Below are 26,863 nucleotides of genomic sequence, written 5' to 3'. Positions count from 1 at the left end.
CCTGAACTGTGACTTCAACCACGACACCAAGTTGGTTGAAGATGGAAAGAAAGTCTGAGCTGAAACCTTCTGGTGAACCTACAGGTGCATCTGGATGATGCGCTGCCTCTTTCATACAGCAAACCTTGCTGCGGCTGCAGCTGTGTGTGTGTGTGTGTGTGTCTGTGTGTGTGTGTGTGTGTGTGTGTGTGTGTGTGTGTACACACACATGTCTTTCTATAGTTGTGAGCACAAATCTTGGTTAAAAAACATATTGAAGAGGACCAACACACTTTGAGGACATTAAGGCTGGTCCTCACAACTACAGAAATACAGGACTGTGTGTGTGTGTGTGTGTGTGTGTGTGTGTGTGTGTGTGTGTGTGTGTGTGTGTGTGTGTGTGTGTGTGTGTGTGTGGTATTGTCAGATGTATGAATATAGGATCCTGTTTAGTTTTTAAAAAAAGTTCAATTTAAACTTAAAATGGACACGGTGCATTACATTAAAGACGTCTGCTGCTACATTGTTGCTTTGTCTTTTAGACCCATAGACATATATACTAGACATAATAAATATAGAAATAATACATTTCAGGGAAAAAACGACAATATAGATGAAAAGTCCATGATTTCTTAGAGCTGGCTATCGCTACCGTTAGCTTTTAAAGTCCAACACTGAAGGCCAATTAGTTAGCCATTAGGGACCAGAAATACCTGATAATTTCTTCTAAAGTATCCTGAAATAAATGATCTTACACTTGTCAGGGTTCAGTAGTCTGACTTCTAATCAATCTATTTCAGTGTATTGTTAAGTCAGAGTATCCTGCAGGCTGTTAGTCAGCAGTAGGAACGGTCAGCAAACACGGTAAAAATGTGAAATGTTGTCGAAGCCAACCAAACAAATTAAGTCCTGTGAGGACTAAAATTTTTCTAATAACAAATTAGTGATAAGGAAAATATTAAACTCAACTTTATTTTTGATAACCTTTTCACAAGTTTTTCCTGCATCAAATTTCCTCTTTTCTTTCCAGGGAATTATTTAGAAACAGTGGTCCCATATGATCATAGCAAAAAGCAAACATTAGAGAAGAAAAGATAAGGTGTCTGAAGTTGAATTTTTCTGATGGAAGAAGCGCTAACATGATTTGTGCACTGCAACTTGCTTTGAGTCATAAATGTTTTATATTAAGATATGAACAGATTTTTATTTTTATTTTAATTGCATTCCATTAATCAGCCAATTGCGCTTGACAGAAAAGTTTTCAAGCTTCTTGTTTGTTGGAGTCAGATGTGCTTTAATAAGCTGAACTATAAGTACAGTAGAGCAGCCTAGTTGCATCCAATCCAACAATTTACGGAGTGCTGAATACACGAATACAAAGAAAGGGAAAAGACACCAGCGTTGTGTGCTGTTGAACACAACATGTCAGCATTTCACCATGTGAGCGTCAGAGAAAATAAAAGGGCTTTGTTAGCCAAAGGGAAGGAGGCAGATGCATTGATTTTTACATGCTAATAAGCAGTTTAACACCAACCCAAAGCTTTAACAGTTAAAATGCTGTTAATGCTGATTGAGATTAATAAATAGATGTAACAGTAATTGTCATTCCTGCCACTTCATACAGAAAAATATATTTATAGAGCTTCATAAAATGCTAAAAAGAAGCCATAGAAGCAAGCACTGTTTTGTCTTGATTCCTTGCTGAAATGTGAAAAACACACACTTATCCTTTTTTGGTTCTTTTGAAGGCATTATTACTATAACACTTTATGTTCTATACAACTTTTAAATAAAGTTAGTAAAACTGAGTAAAAAGTAGTAAAATAGCAAGTGGAAAAATAGAAAAAGGTGGACAACATGACAAACACATCAAGAAACAACAAGAACCGAAAGAAGTAAGAATGGACAAGACAGTAAACATTTATATTAACATTTATTTACCAATTTTTCCACATAGATATGTAGGCAGAAAGCATGAGAATGGGGGACTGAAAAGCCTTTTTACCCTGTTTGGACTGACCAGATCACTGCCTGGGGATTTCAGGCTTTACATTGGCTACCAGGGGACAGAGCTGGAGCATGCAGTACTTTAAAATGTTATCAGCTAAATGATGGCTAGACCACAAGGACTAATGTGCTCTCCTCTCCTGGAAGTTTTTGAAAGCATGAAGGATCAGCGTTTGGATAGGCTATAGGTCAATGATTGACTTTTAGCAGTGGCCTGAGTGGAGAGAAGTGAAATTTTCTAAGCAATAAAGATGAAAGCATAAGCCAATTTTGAAAGATCAGCATTTGATTACCCATAAAAATGAAGGTCAGTAGAGGTAAAACCGACTAACATCTGAATTACCATTTTCAAAACTCCTTGAAATTATACCACAGAATACACTGTCAAACTTCTTGTTAATAATTTACAAATAAAATGATTTTCTAATCTAACAGCAATGGTTAATGTTTGGTAAGGTTTCTAAACAAAATATCTATTGGTTGAGGTTACGGTGTCTGACTATGTTTGAGATTCTAATCTCAATAAATTGACTGGATCAAATAACATTTATCACACTTTCATCTTCATGGTTAAATTAATAACTTGGTTAAGCTTGTGGAAATATAATGCACATGTTTTAAAGAAATACACTCAGTTGCCAGAAATGTTTGGTACAACTGCAATCCAAAACTAATGCAGGCTAATGTATCGACTAAATATTAGAAGCAAAACACCTCATTATAATGCAAAAAAAAATTGTTTTTACCTTTTGAATCTTCATGAAAGTATAGGCTTTAATTCAGGACTGTTGTAACAGTGCAGTAGTTTTACTTGCAGGCACAGAGCCATGTATTACAGATACTTTTTAAAATGACGGTTGAACTAGGCCATGCTTAAAATTGAATTGGAGCAATTTTAAACAGACATTTATGGTTCTAGACAATATTTCCTAATTACTTTAATGGTCCTCTGAGTTTTTCTTTTAACACCACTTATTAAGCTGATGTGTGCTTTTTGTAAAACAACCATAGGATGGAGTTACGAGAAATGTGGTACATACATTTCACTGGAAAGTCCTCGTTTTTAACCTAGCACCATCATATCACCAGGTCATATATAAAAATAACGATGAAATATCTACTTATCTTGTTACATTTTAAACTGTACATTGTGTGTTGTTGGCACACTGAATGAAACTCTTCTCACTGTGAACGTGCTGGCATGTTGACATGAGGACTAAGCATCACTGTGGCCAGGGCCAACCCCAGAAACTGGCTGCCTGTAAACGGCAGTCTTTTGTAAGAAGTAGGGATTATGTGTCATGTAAGTGCATATACGTAGCTCAGGGGACATATACAGGTTATAGGCTTAATTTTCTCAGGTTTGTTAATGAAATCCCATTTTGCAGGGACAAGGGCTAATAAACACTTTCTTTTTTATAATGTTAAATCTTCAATAATTGTTATTTGAGATGTTTACAGAGAAGTTTTTTCTCCTCTTTTGCACTGTTTTTCTTTGTTTTTGATATCTGCTATGAGATCATTTAGCCACACTTGTGTTTACTTTATCTCAGAATATTTTTAGACACAACTGCTCATTTAGTAGATTTTTCTCTCTTGATGGAGGATTAAGGATGTGAATTAGCCCAAAAGAAAGAATCAAAACAATACAATAATCTGAGGGCAGAGAATAAGTGAAATGGGGACAATAAATATTAATATTAAAAAAGTAAAGATACAATTTGGCACCAGAATGGATAACTGTTTATAAATTCCCAACAAAACTTAAAGAGGCATTTGTCTATATAATGAACCAAAAATTATGCAGTTCCAAAAAGTGGTACATATGATCAAGACTGAACTCAAGTTCTCAAGGTTATTACATTGAAACTATTTGGTAATATTCACTGTTGCATAGCAGAATATACTGCAGCTTTTACCCTGTGATTTTGGTAATACTAAATGGAAACTGATAGCACAGACACAAAAGCTTTTGAAATACTTCGGCTCGCTGAGCATAACACTTTGCAGTGTTCAAATAAATGCTCAAAAGATGAACGCGTTTTACAGAGCCAGTTTGATTTTGATGCACAGCTTAATTCAAACAAAAGCTGATAAGCCAAAGCACACCGACCGTTGAGGGACACTTAAGTCTCAGATGACACAATTTAGAAAGGCAGAGCTACAGGAATTACACACACCTGAGAATTCAGTATGAAGGGAGGGTCTGCATATTGGTTCAACTTCAATATCTCAAAACTACCTTGACTGCAGATAGAAACTAATAATTTCAAGATCACAATGCATTTGTGGGACCTCATATCAAGCATAAGAACATCATACAGTTTGAGCTGCCGCTCTACTACATACTCAGAAATTGCATAAATAAGAAAGAAAATGAACTAGAACAAAAAAAATTATTTAATACAATTACAAATACATTACAAATACGCGTACGCACATGAATCCCCTTTGTGGATAAAATTATTTGGTGTTTACTAAAATATAATGCACTATTGAGTGGCTTTCAAGCTTTAATGTACTGTTCCATATATCTGATGTTTTTCCGTCCACCAGAGGAAATTAATACACCTGTTGGTGGGGAAGTAGAATAAAAAAATAAATTTAAAAAAAACTATAAAAAACACAGACAAGCAGAGGCCGACAGCTTAACAGACATCAAGACATAAAAGTAAGATAACGTTCTACCAAATAATTCCCTGAAAGACAAGAAGACATAACAAATCTCTTTTGGTACTTCAACAACCTTCAAATTCAATTTGAAAAAAAGAAAATGACGTCTTGTTTTATCTTGACCTCCTCAGACTCAGGATGATAAAGCACAGAGAGATTTAAAAAATGTTTGATATTTGTTTTTTCAGATTCAAACAATAAACAAAGTCAATGGAAAATAATCCCCTTTTTTAACAGGACGGCAACCACAATTTAATTTTGCCAATGTAGTCTAAATTCCCTGTGGCAAGTCAAAAGATAAAAGACAAAGAACTTTTGTCCATTTAGCACAAAGTCAGTCCTCCATTAGGATCCACAAAAGTGTATCATCTATTTAATTTCTTAATTTATATATTTTGCTTTTACATTTTGTCTTGACACCTTATATGTTTTATGTAAAGAACTTTGAATTGCCTTTTTGTTAAAATGTGCTTTAAAAATAAGTTTGCCTTGTGAACTCCACCAATAACTTTCATATAACTTCTGTTTACTTTGTCATTTTTTTTACACTTAAATAAAAAGGCCAAATCCATCTACCCCAAATCCTTGCAAATGCTTTTAGATTTCATTACTGCCTGCAAAACAGTCAGTCACTCCATCCTCTGGGACCACCATGAGCATGTGTTTGGCAGTCAGGGACAGGCCTTTAAAATGGTTTGCCTCTTACCTCACAGACAGATCAGCCTTAGTTAAACTTGATGTGTCCTCCTTCTCTGCAGTCATCTCCTGTGGAGTGCCAGACGGCTTCCAGTGTATGCTTCCTTTGGGGTCTATTATCAGAAGATAATTACTTCTACATACTACCTAGCTGTATATCCCACTGGAACCGTTAAAGTTAATTTCCTTCTTCATTGTACTAATAATATAAAATCTTCAAATGGCAAAAAGCGTTCTCTTGCCAGAAGGACATATTCGGCCCAACAGAAAACTCAAACAATGCCTTCAGTCAGTCAATCTTTAATTCTGGGATAAGATTTGACAAATAAAACGACTCAGTTATTAGCACTTCCTTCTTCCATCTTAGATCACTTGCAGAATTAAAATTCCTTGTAGTTACTTAAAAACTCATAAACTGCAGTTCACGCTTTTATTTCCTCTTGGTTTGACTACTGTTATTCTCCCCAACCTGCTGCTGACCTCCCTTTACTGTTTACCAGTGAAGTGCAGAAATGAACTTAAAGTTCCATTCATTTTTAAAGCCCAGCATGGACTGGCACCAGATTACATTTACTGAACTCCTCACCCTCTATTCAACCTCCAGACCCTTCAGATCTGCTGCCCAATCAACCAATGCTGTCCGTCCCACACACCAACTTAAAAACCAAAAAGTGATTGAACATTTTTAGTCATTGGCCCTATATTGTGGAATAGTTTGCTATGAGGAGTTAGATCTTCCCCCTTCATTGAGGTTCCTCCATCCAGTCTAAAGACCCACATTTCTTTAGCGTCTTTATTGTTATCATTAAGACATTGTGGTCCACACTCTGGCTTTTAATTTGCTGTTTGTGTGATGCATCTAATGTTGCAGTTTCATGCAGATTCTCTGCTCTTATTTATTTACTGTGAAATGTCTCTGTTTGAGCAGTGTTCTAAATATTTGTCTTTCTGGAAACCACCTTGGTCACCATTTGCTGTTTTTAAATGTGATTTATAATCAAATTGCTGGAGACGAGAATGTGCTATCTCTGTGAAACTAAAAGAGTCCAGCCACTTCTCTTCGCCAGTAATGAACTTCATCTTGCCATAATAATCATATCACGAGGAAATAAACCCAAGTTAGATGTATTGGCCTGTCAGTCAGTTGTCTAGCACTTTGGTCCAGCTACTGTTGGAACAATGTGAGTTTCCACAAAAATTCATGATTCATAGGTAATAAAGCCTAACCATTTGGCCGACCCACTTCCGTTTGTCCATCACCAACAGTGAGGTTCACATGGGTTCAGGCTACTGACAGGCAGTGGCAGAGTGGCTGTAGATGAGCAGGGAACTGGGAGCAGGTGAAGTGCATGTGGCAGGCAGGAGCCTGAGCACAAAGACAGAAACACTGCAGACTTCTGGTGGGTGGAGAGAGTCATACAAGGAACAACCTAAAAAAAAAAAAAAAATCGCAAAAAGACTGAAGACCTAAACTGTGACAGGTGCACTGACTTTGACAATGACAATAAATTGGGTTCTTTTCTAATTGTCACCCTAAAAGCAGGCCTGTAATTAACAGGAAATGCACAGTTGTAGTATTGTACCCCCAACAGAGATGATATTCCATGTGGATGTTATAGTTATACTTATGGTCAGTTTGCACAGTTTAAGGTTTACCACCTTAAAGGAAATCAAGGATGTACATTTTAGTCACAACATTTATAGTTGTCAGAGGTAAATCAGGGGACTGAAAACCCCTCACAATAAGCAGAGAACACGTCATATGTGTAGCCTACAATGAGGACTCGTGAAATGTTTTACCATGACTGGAAAAATCTGTGTGGCGATATGACCCACTTTCTTAATGCATGTTTTCTGGCAACAGTCACAGCTAAATTTAAAGTATTGTGTGGGTTTTGAATGTTTTGGGCAACTTAAAAGTACACTTCCATCTTGGCCTCTCAGCCTCAGTGACGGCAACGGTGTGACGCCAACCTGCCTTCTTTAGCCCTGTTATTAAAAAAAAAAACGGGTCCATTAAGTTTCCCCTTTGGTGGAGGTTGTAGGGGCTGTTTACATCCTGGGAGTGATACCTGGAGAAAGTATTCAGAGCTGAAATGGACATTTTTCTAGCAAAATAATATTTCTGTTTACAGTTTAAATTCCACTATAGAAAGACACCACAGTTCAAGATAAGACCATACAACACCGTGAACTACATTTTGTCGGTGCTTCCCTCTTCTTTCTTTTAACTTGAACTTTTCAGCAGTGAGATCGTTACTGTAAACTAAAGGAGTTAAATTCTTTCTGCTTTATATATACAAATCCTGTTTAAAAGAAAATAACTGGTTGAGTATGCCTGTACACAGAAGCCATTGTTAGGTTTAGGTTCCTTAGCAACAAAAGCAACACAGAGCATTGAGTTCCAAAGGATTCAAGTAGGAGGCTGTTTTCAGAGGTAATGTGCTGCTTTACTTTTATCCTTTTTCTAAATCCTGATTAATTTATACAAAATAAACAGCTTTCTGGAGTTTGAGGTAAATACAGTTTGAGTTGTCCGTGTTTGTCTTCTTTTTAGGTTTTTGTTTTCAAATGTTGTTTTTATATGTGCGGGCACAACTTTGCAATAGAAAAAGTTTTGAATACTTAGGTATTGGTATTTCTGTCAGATGACTTCATAAAGAGACTTTACTAAAGAGCTTTTCTTTTATTCCTTCAGATTTAAAGAAAACCTGCAACTGTCACGAAGACATGTTGACAGTAAACAGCCCTGACTCCAGGGCCACGACAGGAGAAAGGAGTCGCAGTCAAATTATTCAGCTGCCATTCACCACTGAATTTAACATGCTGCCAAAAAGTAGTCCCCGCTTTGGTGCCTTGAGCCACCACTCGTTCTTCTCCCGGCACAACCCTCATCCACACAGAGTGAGGCATATCCAAGGTGAGCAGGCAGCCACAGCCATCTGGCAAGCAAAATTCATTTTCTTTATTAAACGGATTGTTTAGTTGACTTGACAGTTAAATCTAACCTTGTTACCGTATTTAATCTCACTTAAAATGAATTAATATGTTTTTTCATCTATGCTGTTCAGACATCCGTAGCTGCAGTAAATAAGGAGCACCCTGAAGAAATATATTCAACAAATCACTCTGGTTCCCATATTTGTTCTATAAATTGTTATAAAAATTTTATGCAAGACATTTGGCATTTTATTGGAGATGTGTTTTCCTTCAAACGCTCAATTATCTTTGCACTATATGACAGAAGAATTGTCCATATAGATACAGTATTACTGCTCTATTATGTGGAGCATTGTTAAAAGAAGATAAATATGTTTTTCTGACACTCATTTCTGTTTCCATTCGATGGCAGCTGTTCTTAAAGCTGTATTAATTTGTGCTGTACTCTCACTACTATTTCATTTGATACATACAGTCATTTCTTCATGCATTCATTAAATCTGACTAAGTGAGTGTCAGGGCTATCACAAAATAAAGCCATTTACAAAGTCCTGATTGTCGAAGCCTTTCTTCCTGAGATGACTTATAACTCACCTGTTACCTACCATGTATGAAATATAAGCCCGTGCTTGGGCAGCTAGAAAAGCAATATTTCAAATGAAAGAGAAGACTGCATTATTGGAAGAAAAGTAGACTTCATCCTTGTGGTTCACGTGAAGTTGTTGTCTTTAGTCTCAGCAGGGAATCCATTGACTTTATTTCTTCAGGATACTGCTTTGATTGGACCGCACTTCTGAGGCCCTTTACCTCACATGTGTGCACGGTGAATAATGTACGTTTCTCTCTCCCACAGGACTCAATGGGGGGCCCATTTGCATGGTGACAGATGATTGGTTTGTCACCTCATCATTATTTCCTCATCCACTTCTCAAGAGCCACGTCCTCAGGAAAGCAGCCAAGCCAGCTTTTGCTTTTCCACCTGCTAAATTTCTTTATGGAGCCAGTGGAGATAAAAGCAAATCAGGTATGTTTGCACAAATATAGAAATGGCACGTAAATTTGCTCATACTTTTCTCAAGCTTTTCCTTTCAAAAGGTTTCATTTAGATGAAATAATTTGTGCTTTTTATTTTACAGCACTATTTTCAGAGGCCTGGAGGGATGAACTTAAAGAGCTCGCTGCAAAAGTCTGTCTGTCTTCTCAAGCACAAAAGGACAAAAAAGAAGTATGTTGTCGTATTATGAAATAAATCCAGGGTTTCTTAATGGCACACACTTCACGCTTGGCCGCTTAAAATTTCACTCAAATAGTTAATTTGCATATCATCAGCGGTAAATTAGAAGTTGAATTTTCATGTATCCTATGGCAGCATTTGGGGGGGAAACTGTACAGTCTCACAGGGCCACGAGCATCGCTGTAGATTCTTTGTCTTTAAAAATTTGTATGGTTATCTTCAGTTTCTATTAAGACACTGTGATATTGGGACAATGCCATCATGTCTTAATGTCTTTCAGAACCAACCAGAGGAAGAATTTGTCCGTCGAAAGACTCAATATTCAGCTGACACTGGGAGAATCATCCCTCCATCATCCAGATCTTACCAGCGCCAATCCTTCTCCCAGCACCGGAAGTATCCTCAACCCTTCCAAGATCAAGAACTCACGGTGAAACGCGCCTCTACTGATACTGAGCTCCTCTATACTTGTCAAAAAAGTCTCATTTGGGGTAGTTTGTTGTTGAAATGTGGCACAGCTAGGTCATATTTTGTTCCATAGGGTAAGGGCTTAATCCAAAGGAGAGTTCTCATCTTTGAAATTCTCCAGAATGCACAGCTTCGGGTCAAAGGTTACACTTCATTAGGGCCCGAGCACCAATGGTGCGAAAGCCCTGTTGTTATTTGGGCCCGGCAACTGATGGTGCGAAAGCCCTATTGTTCTTCAAGGAATTATTTTTCTCGTTCCTTATTTTTCTCCGCAAAGAACTGCATTTTTGGCGGCTTTATCATATTCCAAAACTCATGACAGTTGGTACACGCGCGTCTCCCAGCGAATTTTTTTTTTATTTTAGTGGAGGAAAAAAAACGTCATAGTATGACTTTTTTGTGATTTTCTGGATGAAAAAAAGTCACACTATAGTATGACGTTTTGGACGGCATACTATGGTATGACTTTTTCTTCATATTTTAGACAACATACTGTAATCTTAAGTATTTAAAAAAAATTTGGGCCGAAAGAAAACGTCATACTATGGACTTTTGTGAAAAAAAATTTTTCGTGACTTTTTTGGTTGAAGAAAAAGTCATACTGTATATGATGTTTTGGACGCCATACTATGGTATGACTTTTTCTTCATATTTTAGACAACATACTGTAATCGTAAGTATTTTAAGCACAAAAGAAAGTCACAGTATCACAGGCACAATGGTGCAGTGGTTAGTGCAGGTGCCTCTCAGTGAGAAGGTCTTACTTTTGCTTTCTGCTGGAGACATGCACGTCAGGTCCAAAAAATGTCAAATTGTTAAAAATATAAAAAGAAAGTCATATCATCCAAAATGTGAAAAAAAAAAAAAAAAGTCATACTATAGCATGTCGTCCAAAATATGACAAAAAAGTTATACGTATTCCGAAATATGAAAAAAAAAAAATCATACTATAGAATGTCGTCCAAATTTATGAAAATTCATATTTTGGACAACATGCTATTGTGTAATTGTTTTTCCATATTGGGGGAAATTCACCAATTACCTGAATATAAATTAATGTGATTTGCAGGGTAATGTAACGGTCTGCTGCTCTCTTGTCAGGTTTTGGAGCTGCTGTGTCAGATCCTGCAGACAGACTCTTTCTCCACAGTGCAGCAGTGGCTTCTGCTCGCAGGCCAAAGAGGTAAAACCGGTGGGGGTTGGCAGGGACTGCTGCTTAATACTGCTGTAGAAAGTTTTAATTTTGGTGCCAATTACAAAATATAGTTTTTGTTTTTAGTTGAAGAATGAATTAATAACTTCTCCGGTTAACACAGTTTTTAAAAGGTTTTAAATTTGAGCTTTGCTGTTGTGTCATATTCTACCACGTGAACCATTCATCCACTATGTTGTCATTTACATAAATGCCTTTTTAATTGTATTAGCTAATGGCTTGAATAAATTAAGCAGTGAGAAGTCTATAATTATTACTGTAATAATGCCTCTGCTCGTGTTATGTGATGTGGCTGCCCTGCAGAGAAAGACCTGGTGATGGGGATGATCAGTCGAGCTTTGGAGGGTGTCGACCTCGCAGGCCGGAACCAGCAAAACTTTCAGCAGCTCCAGGCTTTTCGTGCATTTCAATCAGGATACGGTCCATCATTCAACCAACCGTCGAGGAACACACAGAGAACGAGGTTGAGGACAACCTCTAAAACTTTCACAAGCTTTTTTTCTCATCAGAATTTTTTTTTTATCCTAATGTGTCTGATATTGTTTATTTACCTCCATAGCTCAAACCAAGTGAATAAAAAATTCAGCGATGACAAACCAGGTAATTTTTCTTCTCTGTGTCGGTATATTTTAGTCTGCTGCTTGTTATTTTAAAAGAACATCTTTTTCTCATTGTTTTATTGCATGCTGGAGTCTTTTTAATGTACGTGTCCTTTATTAATCTGGACATATCTCTACAGCATCACCAGATACACCGTGGTGTGTGTCCTTGGATTAAGTGACAACTCTGCCTGATATAATCGTATATTTTAATCAAGACACTTGTCATTTGTCTTTTTGATGGCACAGGAGGAGTTCCTGAAAGCCCTTTAAATCCATTGTGCAGCTCCTCATACTCTTTTCTCACTAGTGTATTTGTCTCGCTTGATTTGTCTTTGGAGACTTGGTTCTTTGAATTGTTCTCTTTCTTAAAGGCTATCGGCGCATATATAAGTAGATATTCTTATGGAAAAATGAGGAAAAAGAACTAAATAACGTGTGTGTGTTTTTAATAGTCTTGTATTGACACATAACTTTAGCTTTGCAAATAATATTGTTATTTTTTTGGGTGTACATTTTATAATTATGGCACTGCATTTAAAGGACCTGCGACAAGTGTAAAATTATTGCCTTTATATGCGAGTGTAACTTGTATGTTCTTTGCAGAGAGGATCGGAGATGCCGAGGTCTTTGAAGTCCATGCAGGAGCTCAAGACCATCTTCAAGACTCTCCACTTCAGTACAGCGAGAGTACATAGAGTTCTGTAGCTGGAGTACAGTAATTATGGTTTCTTTATTATGACAATTTGTTCCATCCTTAATTGCTCCTATGAGATCTTCTGTTTATGCAGTACCTTCTAGCATATTTAGCATAATAGCTCTGTAGGTGTTTCTTTGAAAAACAAGCCCGACTCTGTGGGTGATGCTGTAGTTGTCAATCAGCTGTCTGAAAGAACAGAGCTTGAAACAGAATAAGGCGACATTTTATAAACTGTTATTTGATGTCAAATAAAAATTAAAACTGGATTGCAGATTTTTTTTTTTTGTGTAACTAAACATTGATTAATGAGGGTTTAAAAAAAAAAAATATATATATATATATATATATATATATTATTTTTTTTACATATTGAACTGGAAATTTGTTAAACTTGTCTCAAAAGTTTGAGTATTTGATCCCTCTTTCTGATTTTATTTCTCAAATAAAACTAGTGACAAAAGAGTTGACATGAATGCATTTAGCAATGCTTGTGATGCAAAATGGAGCTATTGGCCTCCATTGCTAAGGACACCTAAATGTTCAGCAAACCAGATTAGCTTCTCTTCCCTGAAATGGATTGATGGCACCAAAGCCCAAGGGTATACAGTACGTAACATGATTTAATGTAGAGGGTTGGCCTGAGAAGTGATCTTGAATTACATACATAAAGCATTACCAGTATTAGCCTAATTCTGTATAATGGATGGAGTATTTCCTCTTCTCTTTCTGTCCTTTCTATTGATAACACCACTAACAAGAATGAATTACATTTCACATCAGGTTGGATTTAGCCAAACATGATCAAGACTAGACCGACCTTTTAATGCTGCAAGTGACTCAGATTATCCTGCTGCTGCATGCTTTTTTTTTTTAGCAATGTCAATTACACAAAAATATACTATCATCATCGATCAAAATATGAAAGACACTAACACAAAATAATGGATGTTGTGATGTGACTGACATGAGATATCAGGAGTGCCTCGCGTGTAATCTTTAAAAGGCAACAAAGGATGGAAAAGAAGCTGCAGTCGGTTTCTTCTTTCTATAGACTGCTAAGTATTCAGATACTTATGTAAATGTGGCAATACTGCAATGAAAAAAACTCAGCAATATCAGTAAAAGTGTTGCATTTAAAATTCAACATCATCTGCAGAATCTACCAAAGTGTTAGGTAAGTATCATAAATGTCTTTGTGTCTTTTTATTGCTGTGGAGTACCATCATTTTGCACAACCTATTATGGCAACCAGGGTGATGCAATATTAACCCTGGCTGAAGTCACCTCGTATAGCCCCACTTATGGTTTGTTTTCAGATGCTAGTCAACAGTCTCACATCAAAACCCTGCACAATCTTGGTAACAACACTTAATGAAAATATAATGCTGTAAAACTCAAAAAGTCTAAACAGATTTGACATCCCTGGCATCACAGATGCTAGTCTTACTGAATAAGGCTCCCTTGACATGCTTTGTGTGGTATGTTTCACTTATGAGCAGGTAATGGAAAAATTAGATGCGATAGAAAGACGATGTCAAAGTAAGTCTAGCTGCTTCCTTCACCATCTTGAGTGTTTCGAGTGGTTTGGAGCCCGAAGTGACCATATTTGGACGAGATGGGGAAGAGCGACGGGGTGGATCTGACTCGATCTGATCGGGAACCTGAGCACAGAGACTCGAGGAACTTTATACTCCAGCAAGTCGATTCAAACTTAGTAATGTATTTATTGTTAGGTTTTCTAATAAATATTTTTCTCTTGTAAAGTCTGATCTTCTTGTTGGCAGTGAAATTAAGCAGACTTGGGATCATTGGCAAAGGGGAATCAGCATCAATATTTATTTTCATTAATATATATATACATATATAAATGTAGTTCTGTAAATAAAACGTAGGCAAACTGGAGACTAGCTCACAGCATTCTTTCCCACTCTTTACGTAAATATGTAAATTTACCAACAAGGTAGAGCTTCTGTTGGAAGTGCCTTTTTTTTTGTTGAGAATAAACACAGACGGAAAATTACTATAAATGGAGTAGCTGTTTTTTTTCATATCTTTTACAGTTGTTTACATGTTTGTACCCTTGTTTTTTTTTTATATTATCATCTGTTAATCATACATCTCGAATATGAATCTTTCATTCTGACCTGTTGGGTGAGCAACAAATTCTTTTTGAAGTGTAAAATTACAGTTACACAGATTTTCCAAATTTCCCATAATAAAGTAAATATATACAGCAACTAAAATTACCATATTTGTCGCCAAAGAAGTAAACCTAAAGTCAACTCTCGGTTGCGAATAGTTAAGCCATGACATGTTATGTCATGTGTATGACAAGTGCAATATTAAAGCGTTGTGCTGCATTGTCATAAAATGGATTTGAATTGCAGGTATCTTATGTGCTTTATGCATGTTACTCTTCATGCTCCAGAAAGCATTTTGTGTTTTGTTAAGAAAAGCTGAACGGGCAGAACTGTGACAGAAAATGTATTTTTGTGAACCCTGACCTGAACAGAATGCTTTTTAATGACATTTTGTAAATGAAGTGCCCTGACACAGAGCACACACAGTAAAATGAACGCCCATTTTGATGACCCTGTTTACGCTGAGCATCCCAGAGTGTTCAGAGGTCATGTTTCTATCCACAAAAACATCCTAAAGGCTTTCTCCCAGTGGTGTGACCGCAGTTTGGGGTTAGTTGGCCTGGTCAGCAGGTGAAGTTCAGCATTAACGTCATGAAGCCTTCTCACAAGGACACCTGTTGGCTCACAGCGATAAGAGGCAGCTGTTTCTTGCTACGAGGCAGCATTGAGAAGAGAGGGCGGCACTGGGCTCTCAACCAAATATTTTACTGATATAACAGTGACTCCCCCTCACTCACACACAGAAATACACACACATGATTCAGAGACCTCACTCGTGTAACTCATATGAAGCGAGACAGTTGGAGACCCTCCTAAATGAGGTGGAGTTCAAATGAAAAAAAACAAAAAAACATTTTGCCACATTTCAAAGACACACAAGTCAGAGATCGACGCAAAACCCCTGAAAAGAGAGTTAGTCATTCCACAGACAAACTAGAAACAAGAATGAAAAGGAGTTTAACAGAAAAGTTTATTCAGAGACTGATGAATGAATGAATGAATGAATGAATGAATGAATTGCTAAAACACTGTTGTCCCTTGGGTAAATTCTTCCCAACGATAGGGTTTCCAGCAACTACAATGAAAAGGATGCATGAATGAATGAGTTGATAAACCATTATTACATTACATTACATTTCATTTAGCTGACGCTTTTATCCAAAGCGACTTACAATAAGTGTGGATTATTGTGCGGAGATATCAAGACTTGTGAATGAGAGTGAGAGTGAGTGAATGAATTCAGTCACTCGTGAATACAAGTATGATCAGACGGTGATTCAAATACGGTAAACCCATTTTGTCCTCATGCAGTTGTCATTACTCGCATGTTTTGATGTAGCAACAAACTGCTCCCATTAAAAGGAGTAAGGACTAACTGAGGGCTGGATGAATTAATTAATAATTATTGTGTCAAGTGAACAAATCAAATTGTGTCCAGGCCAAAGATAAAAATCTACAAACACATAGTAACGACATGGACGACATACATGGATTTTTCCAAAATATGCCAGCAGAAGTGGGCAAAACGTGCAGCCTGGATGACATCTATGATCTCACTACACAACCTCTCCGGCATCTGATTACCATTTACGAGTGGAAATGAACTTTGCTTGTGCGGTGAGCAGAGCCCTTCCACCACAGCAGGTTTTCTCGTCACGTTATTTTGAAGACTACATGTGTAATGAAGGGGATTATTATTTTTTTTTTTTAATTTTTTTTAAATATATTGACCTGTAAAACCACATGATTGAAAATTCTATATTTTTATTATGGTATGGTGTATTATAATCACTGCAACCCCACATGTGACTCTGGCTGATTAAATCATAATCAAGCCATGCAAATATATTTTGGAGCATTTGCATCTTCATCTTCACATTATCCACTGCAGGTTTATCAGTGTGACTTCGTCCTTACAAAGTGCCTCTAATCTTTACTGTGCTTCAGGGTCTCATTTCAGGGCTCTGACCAAAATGACCTGAAAACACTCCATATTCCCTCTGGTCTCTGGAGATCCACATCCCCGCATTCATCTTGTAATAGTGGGTCTTGCTAAGTAGTGCAAAGGGCTCATAGTAAGAAGTGTCATCTCATTCAGCTGCTGATTATAACCTGCATATTTTATGGTATTTCTTGTGTTTGTTTGCTGTTCCAAGAGGTTTATTCTCAGGTTCAATGTTAATTTCATAGACAGAAGCTTGACGTAATTAATTAAAGTAATTTGTGCACATATCATCAAATCATGAGCATGATTGTGCACAAATTATTCATTTGAGAGCACCAATTATTAAATTATGCAAACAAACAAAAAAACATTCAGCGTAGTAATACAGCTGGATTTACTTTCTATTAATGGAAATGTAACCGTTGAATTTGAATCGTACGCAGAGTACCTCACCTCCACAAGGTCAGTGGCACACCGTAGGTAGACGTTGGGTTTTTGCAGTCAACTGCTCAAAATGCACATTTGAGGATTCATTGAAAATGAATTAATTACCTGAAAGAGGATTGCTTTGATTTGGGCTGTTGTAATACGTGAGAATCTCTAATATTAGAAAATTCTAATCTCCTCTTATTTTATATTCTAAAATTGTGATTTAATGCACAACACAATCAGCTCTTACTGTTGGATTTCCTTCTCTGCCTTACAGCCAACCCTTTTAGATACTGAAACCCTTGTCAAGCATGGCCTTCAGGTTTATAATACAGAACATTTCCTATCTTCTTCTCTGGCTCTTATCTCACTGGCGTGTCCTTCACAGGTCATATAAAGACCCGAGACACACGGTGCTGCTTTGCTGCCTCTGTCGAAGACAGACAACATGCTGCCTGCCGTCGTGAAGCTCTGCTGTGGAATCTCCTACCCACATCTGAGGAGTATGGCAGGTAAACACCTTCAACAATCTGAGAAGTTTCCATTTTATTACTTTCTCCGCAAATGATGCATTCTGGGTAATTCTCCTGAGGTTTTTGTTTAGTTTAGTTTTGATTTTCGTGCAGGACTTCAGCGCACAGCTGTGGCAGTGATAGGCCAGGAGATGACGCACCTGCAGAGATGGGGACAAGTCCTGCACCACATGACACCGCAACCTAGATTCACTTGTAAAGGTAAAATATAATCCGGTTATTGTCATTTGATGTTTTAGACTGTTCTTAAATAACAGGAGTCTTTTGCAGAGCCAAAAGCAGAAGATTTAAAGGCTGGGCCAGCAAAAGAAAATCAGCTATTCTATGTGCAACAAGGTCAAGAAGCAATGAAAAAGGCTCTAAGTATGTTGGAGGACAGAGAAGGATGGAAAAAAGAGATCACAGAGGTAACGTGATTAAATCCGTGTGTCTTCAGTTGCCACCGCCTGAATTTAAGTGGACCTATCACCATTTTATGACTTGTTTGTGTCTCATATTTAGACCAACGGGGATGTGATCTGTAGCAAAGTAATACCAGGGGCCAGTAAGGTTTTCCGGCTGGAGGCGGTATTAGAGGCCAGCGTGGACACGCTCTACGACCTCCTGTTTGTCAGAGTTGAGGAGATGCACCAGTGGAACCCGAGCATACAGCACATCAAAGTGAGCAGCCGACCTTTCAACAATTTACAGGAGGCTAAAGTTGATAATTGGATGTTTCTTCTACTGAGATACTAAAATGTTTAAAAAAAAATACCAGGTCGGGCAGTCCCACTGACAAATACTAATAAATCAGACCAAGATTAAAAACATACCTGACTGACCCAGATACTCAATTAGCACTTTATGGAGATTTAGTTGCCTCCACATTTATTTTTTTCAGCCAATTCATTGATGTTGTCCAACATGTTTGCATCAAGAAATGTACGCGCATATTGTTAGATGTCTCATTAGAGACATTAAGTCACAACTCACGCGCGCAGATGATGTCGTTGTAACACCTGCAGATATTAGCAGATAGCTCGGAGCAGAGACGAGGTTAGGAGGAGCAGTTGATGATGTAAAATTGTTGGCTTATTTATGTAAAAAAAACTGAAAACTATATACAAAAGTTGGTACAAAAATTCCCATGACACACAAGATGTGCTTACAGGTTTCTGAAAAGCAAATGAAAATAACTTTTCAACCCAGTGACGATTTTACTTTTGACTGTCTCACTACAGTTACCTTATTTTCTAAAGTTGGTTTAACCCTATTTGAGTTAAACTTGTTTTCTCAACCTAGGTTCCTTTACATTTTAGTTTAGATATTCCTATCTATTAAGTTGACTTAAATCTGTCTCTCCTACCGAGGCTCAGATGTGTGGCTCTGGGTCCTTAAGGGTGGCTCACCATCTTGTCTCCAGGGTCTCTGGTGTGCAAACACCAAAAAGCTTCTTGTAACCTAAAAACCTCGCCTGTCATATGACATAAGACATATTTTAGTTTAACATCACCTTGCACTTAAATACAGGTCATTTGTAAGTTAACTTTGAGCGCACCCTGTAATGGCGGCGGCATTCAGCGGCAGTTTAACTAACGAGGCTAACGTTGGCTTGCTAATGCCTGATATATACATACAAATACATTCACTTTACACACAGAAAACTAATAAAATACACAACGCAGGATACTTTCCTTCTCACTAAGCTCAGTTACAGACTCTCTCTTCCTCTCTCTCTCTTTCTCTCCCCCTCCTTCGCTCCCCACCCACCCGCCCTCTCCCTTCCTCCCTTTCTCTCTTTCTTGCTACAACACCAAAAGTTAAAGAGGACTAATATTATGGCTGTTAATCTTTATTCTCTTAATATTTAATGTTGTGTTATTTACTTTTCCAGATTACATTTATTATTTGATTAACCTCTAATTTATTTAAGATTTAGGTAAAGGGTATATAGACCTGGGTTACATCATGTCTTTTGCAAACTAAATTTCACTCATTTGTGTCTCTAATTTTAGATTCTGAAACATTTCGGACCAGAAACAATCATCACTCATGAGGTCTCAGCTGAGAAGGCAGGAAATCTGATCGGCCAAAGGGATTTCTTGAGCGTCAGACACAGTTGCAAACAAAAGTCCCGCGTCTATCTCGGAGGAGCAGCGATTCAGCTCGACTCACTCCCACCTCAGGCAGGCTTCGTAAGGTATGGGATTGTCTTCACGCAGCACTGAACAGGCAGTCTTCTTTAGTCATTAATCATCATGTTAAAAATATACAAAACGTTCTCTGACGTTCATCTCATTCATCCAGGTAATGAGAGAAAAAAAAGGAAAAAAACAACAGTAACAACAACAACAACAAAGAAAAGCGATTGTGTTGACTTGCTCTGACATTTAAATTTGACCTGACAGTCTGTGGCTGATTCAGATATTAGAGGCCTTATCGTCAGCTGTCATATTTCATGTGAGCAAAAAATGGCTGATTCTAAACAGATGTCAGAGAATTTTGAACAGAACAACAGAATGAAACAAAAGCACACTTTTGAAGTTGTTGTATATGAGGTGATACATAAGGTTATTTAATGACCACGAAACACAAAGTAAAGCCAAAAGATCATTGGAAGTAACATTCTGTGGTCATAATCCAAAGTATCAGGCAAATTTATATGTTGACATGATGGTGATTAGATCATAGAGACATTTTAGTTTGGACCGATTGAAGGACCAGCAGCCTGACAATTTAAACTTACAGAGCCAAACACAGGAGGTCGAATGGAAATATACAACACGGCGAAGTATGTAATCCATATTAAACCTCGGCTGAATGTTTGGTTACATGTGTGCAGAGCCGAGGATGGACCGACCTGCATCGTCATACAAGCTCTGGATGAGGACTCGACAAAAAGCCGCTTCACGTGGCTTCTCAACATGGATGTGAAGGTAAATTTATGAGTACACTAGTTTTTATTTTGTGGATGAAAATAGGTGAAAAATCTGCATATCGGTATGTATGCAGATATCATTCCAACATATGTGTTTGTTTAATAAATGCAGATGCAGATTTCCTATTGAAATGAACTGTCTCTGAACTCCATCATCTCTGCCAGGCTTTTATCTAGTGAGCAGTGAGTCTCTTAGATTGGCAATTATCTCCCGTGGCGATACACAAACTCAAACAAAACAATACCATGGAGAATGAATCTGTTTCAGGTCTGCAGGTTTCAGTCTACGGCAGACAGTGTAAATTAATTTCTGTGGGGATGCCTGCAAACATGTGTCTCTCAGGTCAGGACCTTCTTTTGAAATTATGTTGGTAAGCGCAGAGCTCCCTGTATATATTCACAGAGGAGCAACACAACAAAACCTTGCGGATGCAAATTACTGTGATATGGAATACACATTTCTGAGATAAGGCATATAACCACAGAATAAAATATACTAATGCTAAATATGCTGGTTACAAAGATAGGGACCCAGAACTCAGGAAGCCGGGGATGGTGAAGGGGGTGAATATGTGCAGATTCATCATTGAAAAATTGAAATGGAGTTTACTGAGGTATGTGTACAGTGTTTATACAAATAAATACTATTATTGAGTATTTAGGTTAAATGGTCTGCACTTACCTTTTTGCCTTAGTGGCCAGTGGGTTCAATTTATAGTTCAGTGTTATAGTTCAGGACACTCGAGCACATGGACAGGAGGAACTGGGGCTTTAACTGACAACCTCATCACGAGGAGTACTATTTAGGCTATAAAAGCAGTCGTGTAGTTTCTTCTGTAGCTTTAGAACGAGCTCTCTTGATATCTGAAAAAAAATCAGGGAGATTATGTCATAGTGATGTCATCTGGGTTTTCTAATTTTGGGCTTGTGGATTCCAATTTTTTTTATCCAAAATGTTGTATTTGGAAGTCTTTCAGAGGATATCAGGGTCTAATATGTTATTTGCTTTGATTAAAAGTTTTAAGTGCAACAATAAATCAACCTCTTTCACTTAAAGTCCCTGTAGTAGCTTTCTCTGGCAATTTGCTTTTTAACTTTGTCAACTGGATCTTATGGTCTTTTGCACCTGATGAAGTTTTCTCCTTGACATGGAGGTAGCTCAGTTTTCAAACTAAAAACTAAGTAAGTGACAACAAAGCCAAGACAATCAGATGTGGTTCAAAGCTTGTAAAAACTGCTACTAAGTGTGGACCTGTTGGAATATTATTATATGACATGACTACTCTCTTAAATCACGTTTTTTTTTCTTCAGCCAACCTTATTCCCATTTTATTAATTGTGCAGCAATGGCACAGCTACCTGTTAGTTACTGTCTCTTTTCACTACCAAGTCTGACAGTGCCACAATTATTTCAACTGTCTAACACAGATACCTTTGATCATTAGGGGTGGCTGCCAAAGTCCATTGTCAATCAGGCTTTACCCCGAGCGCAGCTGGATTTCACCAGACACCTCCGCAGCCGTCTCAGCTTGAGCTGACGGAGTCTGTGTCACATCCACACCACGGCAGACAGCCTGCGATCGCTCACAGAGGAACACGGGAGGTGGAGGTACGGTGACAGCCCGGCAGCTCTGCAAAACACAATCCTTTGAGAGAAGTGAAAAAACGCTGCGCAGAAGAGGTGCCCGGCTTTAAGGTGCTGAAGAGCAGAGCTGGCAGAGACCAGTGCCAGCCTGGTAGAAGGAAGCTGGCTTACAATAGGAATTAATGTCACACTGCTACTCAAACCTCATTCAAATTTCCTGATGAAGAGTCAGCACTTGTCTCTTGATACATGACTTTTTGCAAATGTATGGACAGAGTTAATAAAGTGCTTGAATGTGCCTATTTTTCATCCATCGGTTTATAAATATATCTTTAAGATCACATCAATAGAGACACTACACAACAGCTGTCTCTACTCAAATACACTAAATGTGCATGACTCAAATCAGACTGAACTCATCTGTGATGATGATGATTTTGATGCAGGGACACTCTGAGCAGCTACTTGGATGTTTCTTCCCACGGTTGCACTTGTCAACCACTAGAAAAAGAACTCAAAGTGAAACATAACCTCAGTAAATGAAGGTTAATAGCGGAAAGTGAAATAACAATAACATATGTCCGTTCTTTCAAATGTGTTTTACTTTGTTCACCATACCACTTAAAAATTCAATAAATATTAACATTTAAAGCTTTCATTCACATACGTATATACAAGAACTATACAATAAACATAATGACGTTATGAACCGCAATGCAGGAATGGTATAACAGTATGACCAACCACAGTCTGTAGACTTACAGCTTCACCTGTATTTTCCAATTGCAACTTACAACTTTTCATCACTTGAAATTTACACTATATACATTATCATCTGAAAAATGTACCAGTTACAAAAAAATATCATAATGTGTGTATTTTTTCTGAAATCTCTGTTCTTAAAGCATCAATGGACTGACTTTCACAAAGACAGACAGAGGGCATGCTACAGTGGGGTTGCAAACGGTCATGATTTTTTTTTTTTTTTTTTTTTTTTTTTTTTATTAGTGAGGATAACCACCTGTATGTTAGATTTGAACATCAAAAAAAGAGCACCGGAGTCAGAGAAGCAGTGAAGCTTCCTGCCAGGAGTGATGACAGTGAAGACTCGAGTGTCCCACTGAAATAATCATACACTTAACAAGGGCTTAGTTATAATCAGTTATTAAGCTGATAAATGATTTAAAACATTAAACATTATTTAAAGTAGCATAAAAAAAACCAGTTTGACTTTTCACTGTTTCAGTTCGATGAGGGGATCAATATTGCTCTGCTTTGTTAAGCATGAAGTCTGGAAGCAGAGGAAACATGTATTTAATCCTTTGTTTGGTCTAAAACCTTTGAGATAGTAGTAAAAAAAAAACACAAAAAAAACAATACCATAGAAACCCATAATGACAGCTGAAAAATGTTTGTTTTGTCTGAGCGTTTAAGGTTAGAGTTTAGAGGAACAGCTGTGACGTAACACAGTCTGCTGAAACAGGAAAAGTATGCATGGAGTCGTGTCAGAAATCAACAGGTGGACAGCCAGAACTCCCTCTGTCGGTTCGACTTTAAATAGTATTTAGGCATATTTGTGTACGGGAGAGACATCTTTAAATTGGAGCTATTGTGAAATGGAAACTGTGGCACACAATGAATTAAATAAAATGAGATATGTTAGGGAGAAACATGGGGACAAGAAATATATATTTTTAGAATAATTTAGAATAATTTCTGCAATTCAATAAACCAATTAATGCTTCAGGCTAAAAATAATAAAGAATTTTGTCTTCGAACAGACTTAATTTAAATTGAATGAGTCAATTTTGCAATTTATTAATTGATTCTAACTGGACACTGCCAAGTTCTATAATTATTTTAGTGGCACACTCAAGAACCAATATATGGCACATGCACCTCCAAAACCATGACCTTTGACCTCTCCTCAGGTTCACAATACAAGTTCAATAGTAGTTCTAATGCACTTGAAATAAAAACAGGCTTACATAACTGTACACAGATAAAAACATGAATGTAGCAATGCAGTCATCACATTTTAAACACGTCTTGTAGTCGTTTTAGTTTACAGCACCTTCGTTTTGACATCATTTTTTTTTTTTTTCTTCCGTTTCATATTTGAAGCACAGAGGGCAGAGCGACGCTGCACACACGTCACTCTGGAGTTTTGATGAGGTAACCATCACTGGTCTGGAAAAAGTTCACTGGCATTGAAAAAAAAATCTTAAAGAGAAACTATCTGCAGCAAGACTTTGAGTGAATCAAACACTGCAAAGGTTTGAGACCGTCTCACTGAGCAGCTTGTTCACGACACCGCTCACTGTTCATTTCTGAGCCGACAGGGTTCTGTGACTCGAGTCCCTCTCAGATCCTAAATTGTCCCTTCTTGACCTGGCAGCAACTGGGCCTAAAGTGCTGTTTGGGCTGTGCTCTTTAGAGGCACCTCCACTAGAGTCCGCTGTGGGCCGTGGCGGCCCTGGAGGTAGAAGAGGCCCCGCATCTGAATCTTTCTTCCCAGCGCTGAGGAGAGAGTTGCTGGTGGGATGTTGGGGCAGAGCAGCATCTATCGATGGTGTAGCTTGAGCAGCGGCAGCTGTGGTTGGCACCGGGGGAGAGGGGAGAAGCCGTCGACTGATGGCTTTAGTGGTTTGTGGCGGGGTTTGGGTTGTGGCGACGAGAGGAGCCTTGAGTGAGGCTGGATGAGCAAAAGTGGAGGTCTTCGATTTGGCTAAGGCCACTGGGGTGTTGTGGAAGTCAGGATCATGTATGATGAGGCTTTCCTTCTTGTTGCAAGATTCACAACAAAGCTTATAATATCCAGGAATGGAGCAGTAACGAGCAAGAACCTCCATTTGGCAGAAAATCGATTTATCCCCAAGACATGGCTCATCTAGTAATAACAGGAGAGATGACATCACCGAGAGCCAGACTGAAACAAAAAAACATGTCATATCACAGAGATTGATTTTGAAAAAAAAAATTACACATCAACTTACTTGAAGAGATTTTCTGGACAGGGTTTTCAGGAACCCTTTGGTACACAGCTTCGTCTTTTGTCGTTGAATTTTCCATTGTTTGATCAGTAAGAGAAGACTCAGGCTGTCCTGGAGTTTAAAGCAGAAAAGACAGGAAAATAATTGATCTGAAAAATAAAACAGGAACCAAGAACAGCTCCTGACATGTTCTTCAAACTAATTTTTTCCACTTTTTGCCTCTGCAGGGAAACGTAAATTACTCTTTGAATAGAAAGCAATATTAGAAAAGCTGCAGGAGGGAACCAGTGCAGAGATGTTTTGACACAGGAGCTAAGATATGTTTAATATTTTCCGGAGGGTACTTTGTTCACGTATTTTGGACCGAGACCAGTTTGAACAACTGGTGTGATTAATCAGGCAAATAATGTAGTTAATCACATAAAGTTTATGAAATTGGCAAGGCAACATAATTTTGTCAACAGTTTGGGTCTTTTTCATAATTTTTTTTACAAAGATGACGCAAATAAGTCGATTGTTTGACTGTGAACCTGCAGACATGTTAAATCTGAAATTCCAGCAGTTATAACTGGATAAATTCTGCTCGTTTTTAAGGGGGCAGTTTTAGTATAACCATTTTTCCAGTTTGATTTGACTGCTGATTCTCGTGTGTCAGAAAAACAACAAACACTGCGTGAAATATCCTTTGTAAAATCTACTGCTGGATGGATAAAACAAAATCTCTAGGATGCAGCAGAAGTTAACCCCCCCCACAAGTCAGTCTTTCTGCATCTGTGATGAGAAGTAAAACAAATGTTTCATGCTGAGGCAATTTCCCTACAAAAGCCGGCAGGAAAACAGTCTGGTAAATCAAGACTGTTCCCTCATGACAGGCATGTGGATCTCACCTGGACACGGACTTAGTTTACAAATAAGGACCGTTTCCGGCTTCTCGCCCTCGCACTCTCCGATGGTGTTGTCGCTCGCCTTGCAGACGACCTGCCTTTGCTGAATCCCTTCGCCGCAGCTCACTGAGCACTGCCACACACCCAACACAGACACACATACAAACACACACAGTGAGAATCAAGCTATATTGATATGACTTGGCACATACTGCACCCAAAAGCTCACATTTTCTTTGCTACAACATAACCTGTTATTGTTTCATGTTGAGTTTGCATCAGCATTCACCGACTCTATGTTTCCTCATGTTGTTTCTTGCTGAAAGAAGGCAGTGATCACCAGATTGTACAACTTTCTGAGCTACAAAAACAAATAAGCTGCTGATTCTTAAAAATAAGGAGAAGTAAAATTACAAAGTGGATATGCTGCGTATCCAATTTAATCCAACTGATTTTTGTAATGTCATTTTTTTGTTTTGTTTCTAGAATTCAACATGCATACATATTACATACACAGTAAATCAGCGTAAAATGTGGGTACATTTTATTGTCTTAATTAGTAAATTAGTCCTGACTGACTATAAGACCTGACTTGAGTTGCACAAAATCCCAGTCTAAACCAGTGATTCACTAAATCTGCTTACACTAATAAAATTCAAACCTGCAAAAATAGAACATTTTAGCCGGTTGGAAACAAGCTGCGGACACAACATTAACATGTCATCAGCTTTGAAGTTGATAGCAAACAGGTGCTTATTTAAACATCCAACACTGCATAGAAACATCATCATTCATGAGTCCAAACTAGTAAAGTCCTTTTAAAGTTTTAATCAGTAGCTAGGAAATATCTAAGAATCTGAGAATCTAAGAATAGCAGTAATGAAGTGTTTATAGCAGAATTATAAGCTGTGTTTGGTTATATATTAA

At 37.8% G+C, this 26,863-nt stretch overlaps 3 protein-coding genes across 4 annotated transcripts in view; 2 read left to right on the top strand and 1 right to left on the bottom strand.

Moving 5' to 3' along the window:
- Nucleotides 1-7,764: 7,764 nt before the first annotated feature.
- tbata (thymus, brain and testes associated) lies at nucleotides 7,765-12,769 on the top strand. The gene is made up of 9 exons (XM_069156298.1): nucleotides 7,765-7,792; nucleotides 8,054-8,275; nucleotides 9,149-9,319; nucleotides 9,432-9,520; nucleotides 9,810-9,959; nucleotides 11,099-11,180; nucleotides 11,514-11,673; nucleotides 11,770-11,810; nucleotides 12,416-12,769. The coding sequence occupies exons 2-9, from the start codon at nucleotides 8,086-8,088 to the stop codon at nucleotides 12,505-12,507; spliced, it is 975 nt and encodes a 324-aa protein (XP_069012399.1). The 5' UTR covers nucleotides 7,765-7,792; nucleotides 8,054-8,085; the 3' UTR covers nucleotides 12,508-12,769.
- Nucleotides 12,770-17,472: 4,703 nt separating this feature from the next.
- On the top strand, nucleotides 17,473-22,012 carry star2 (steroidogenic acute regulatory protein 2). Its single transcript, XM_069156276.1, has 7 exons — nucleotides 17,473-17,536; nucleotides 17,651-17,758; nucleotides 17,828-17,964; nucleotides 18,059-18,217; nucleotides 19,552-19,736; nucleotides 20,379-20,472; nucleotides 21,920-22,012. The coding sequence occupies exons 1-7, from the start codon at nucleotides 17,473-17,475 to the stop codon at nucleotides 22,010-22,012; spliced, it is 840 nt and encodes a 279-aa protein (XP_069012377.1).
- A 635-nt stretch (nucleotides 22,013-22,647) lies between these two features.
- The window catches only part of LOC138201877 (A disintegrin and metalloproteinase with thrombospondin motifs 14), a 44,130-nt gene continuing 39,914 nt past the window's right edge, over nucleotides 22,648-26,863 (bottom strand). For both annotated transcript variants that reach the window (XM_069155400.1, XM_069155401.1), the window contains exons 20-22: nucleotides 25,940-26,069; nucleotides 25,056-25,163; nucleotides 22,648-24,949 (exon numbers count right to left, since the gene is read on the bottom strand). In XM_069155400.1, the coding sequence (XP_069011501.1) occupies nucleotides 24,384-24,949; nucleotides 25,056-25,163; nucleotides 25,940-26,069 (804 nt within the window). In that variant the 3' untranslated portion in view covers nucleotides 22,648-24,383. The remainder of the gene's footprint in view (nucleotides 24,950-25,055; nucleotides 25,164-25,939; nucleotides 26,070-26,863) is intronic.

The sequence above is a fragment of the Embiotoca jacksoni genome, unplaced genomic scaffold (assembly GCF_022577435.1).
Source record: "Embiotoca jacksoni isolate LCO1_2020_lvr unplaced genomic scaffold, fEmbJac1.0.p SCAF_20, whole genome shotgun sequence".
Classification (NCBI taxonomy): Eukaryota; Metazoa; Chordata; class Actinopteri; family Embiotocidae; genus Embiotoca; species Embiotoca jacksoni.
This window is presented reverse-complemented; position numbering and strand designations above follow the sequence as displayed.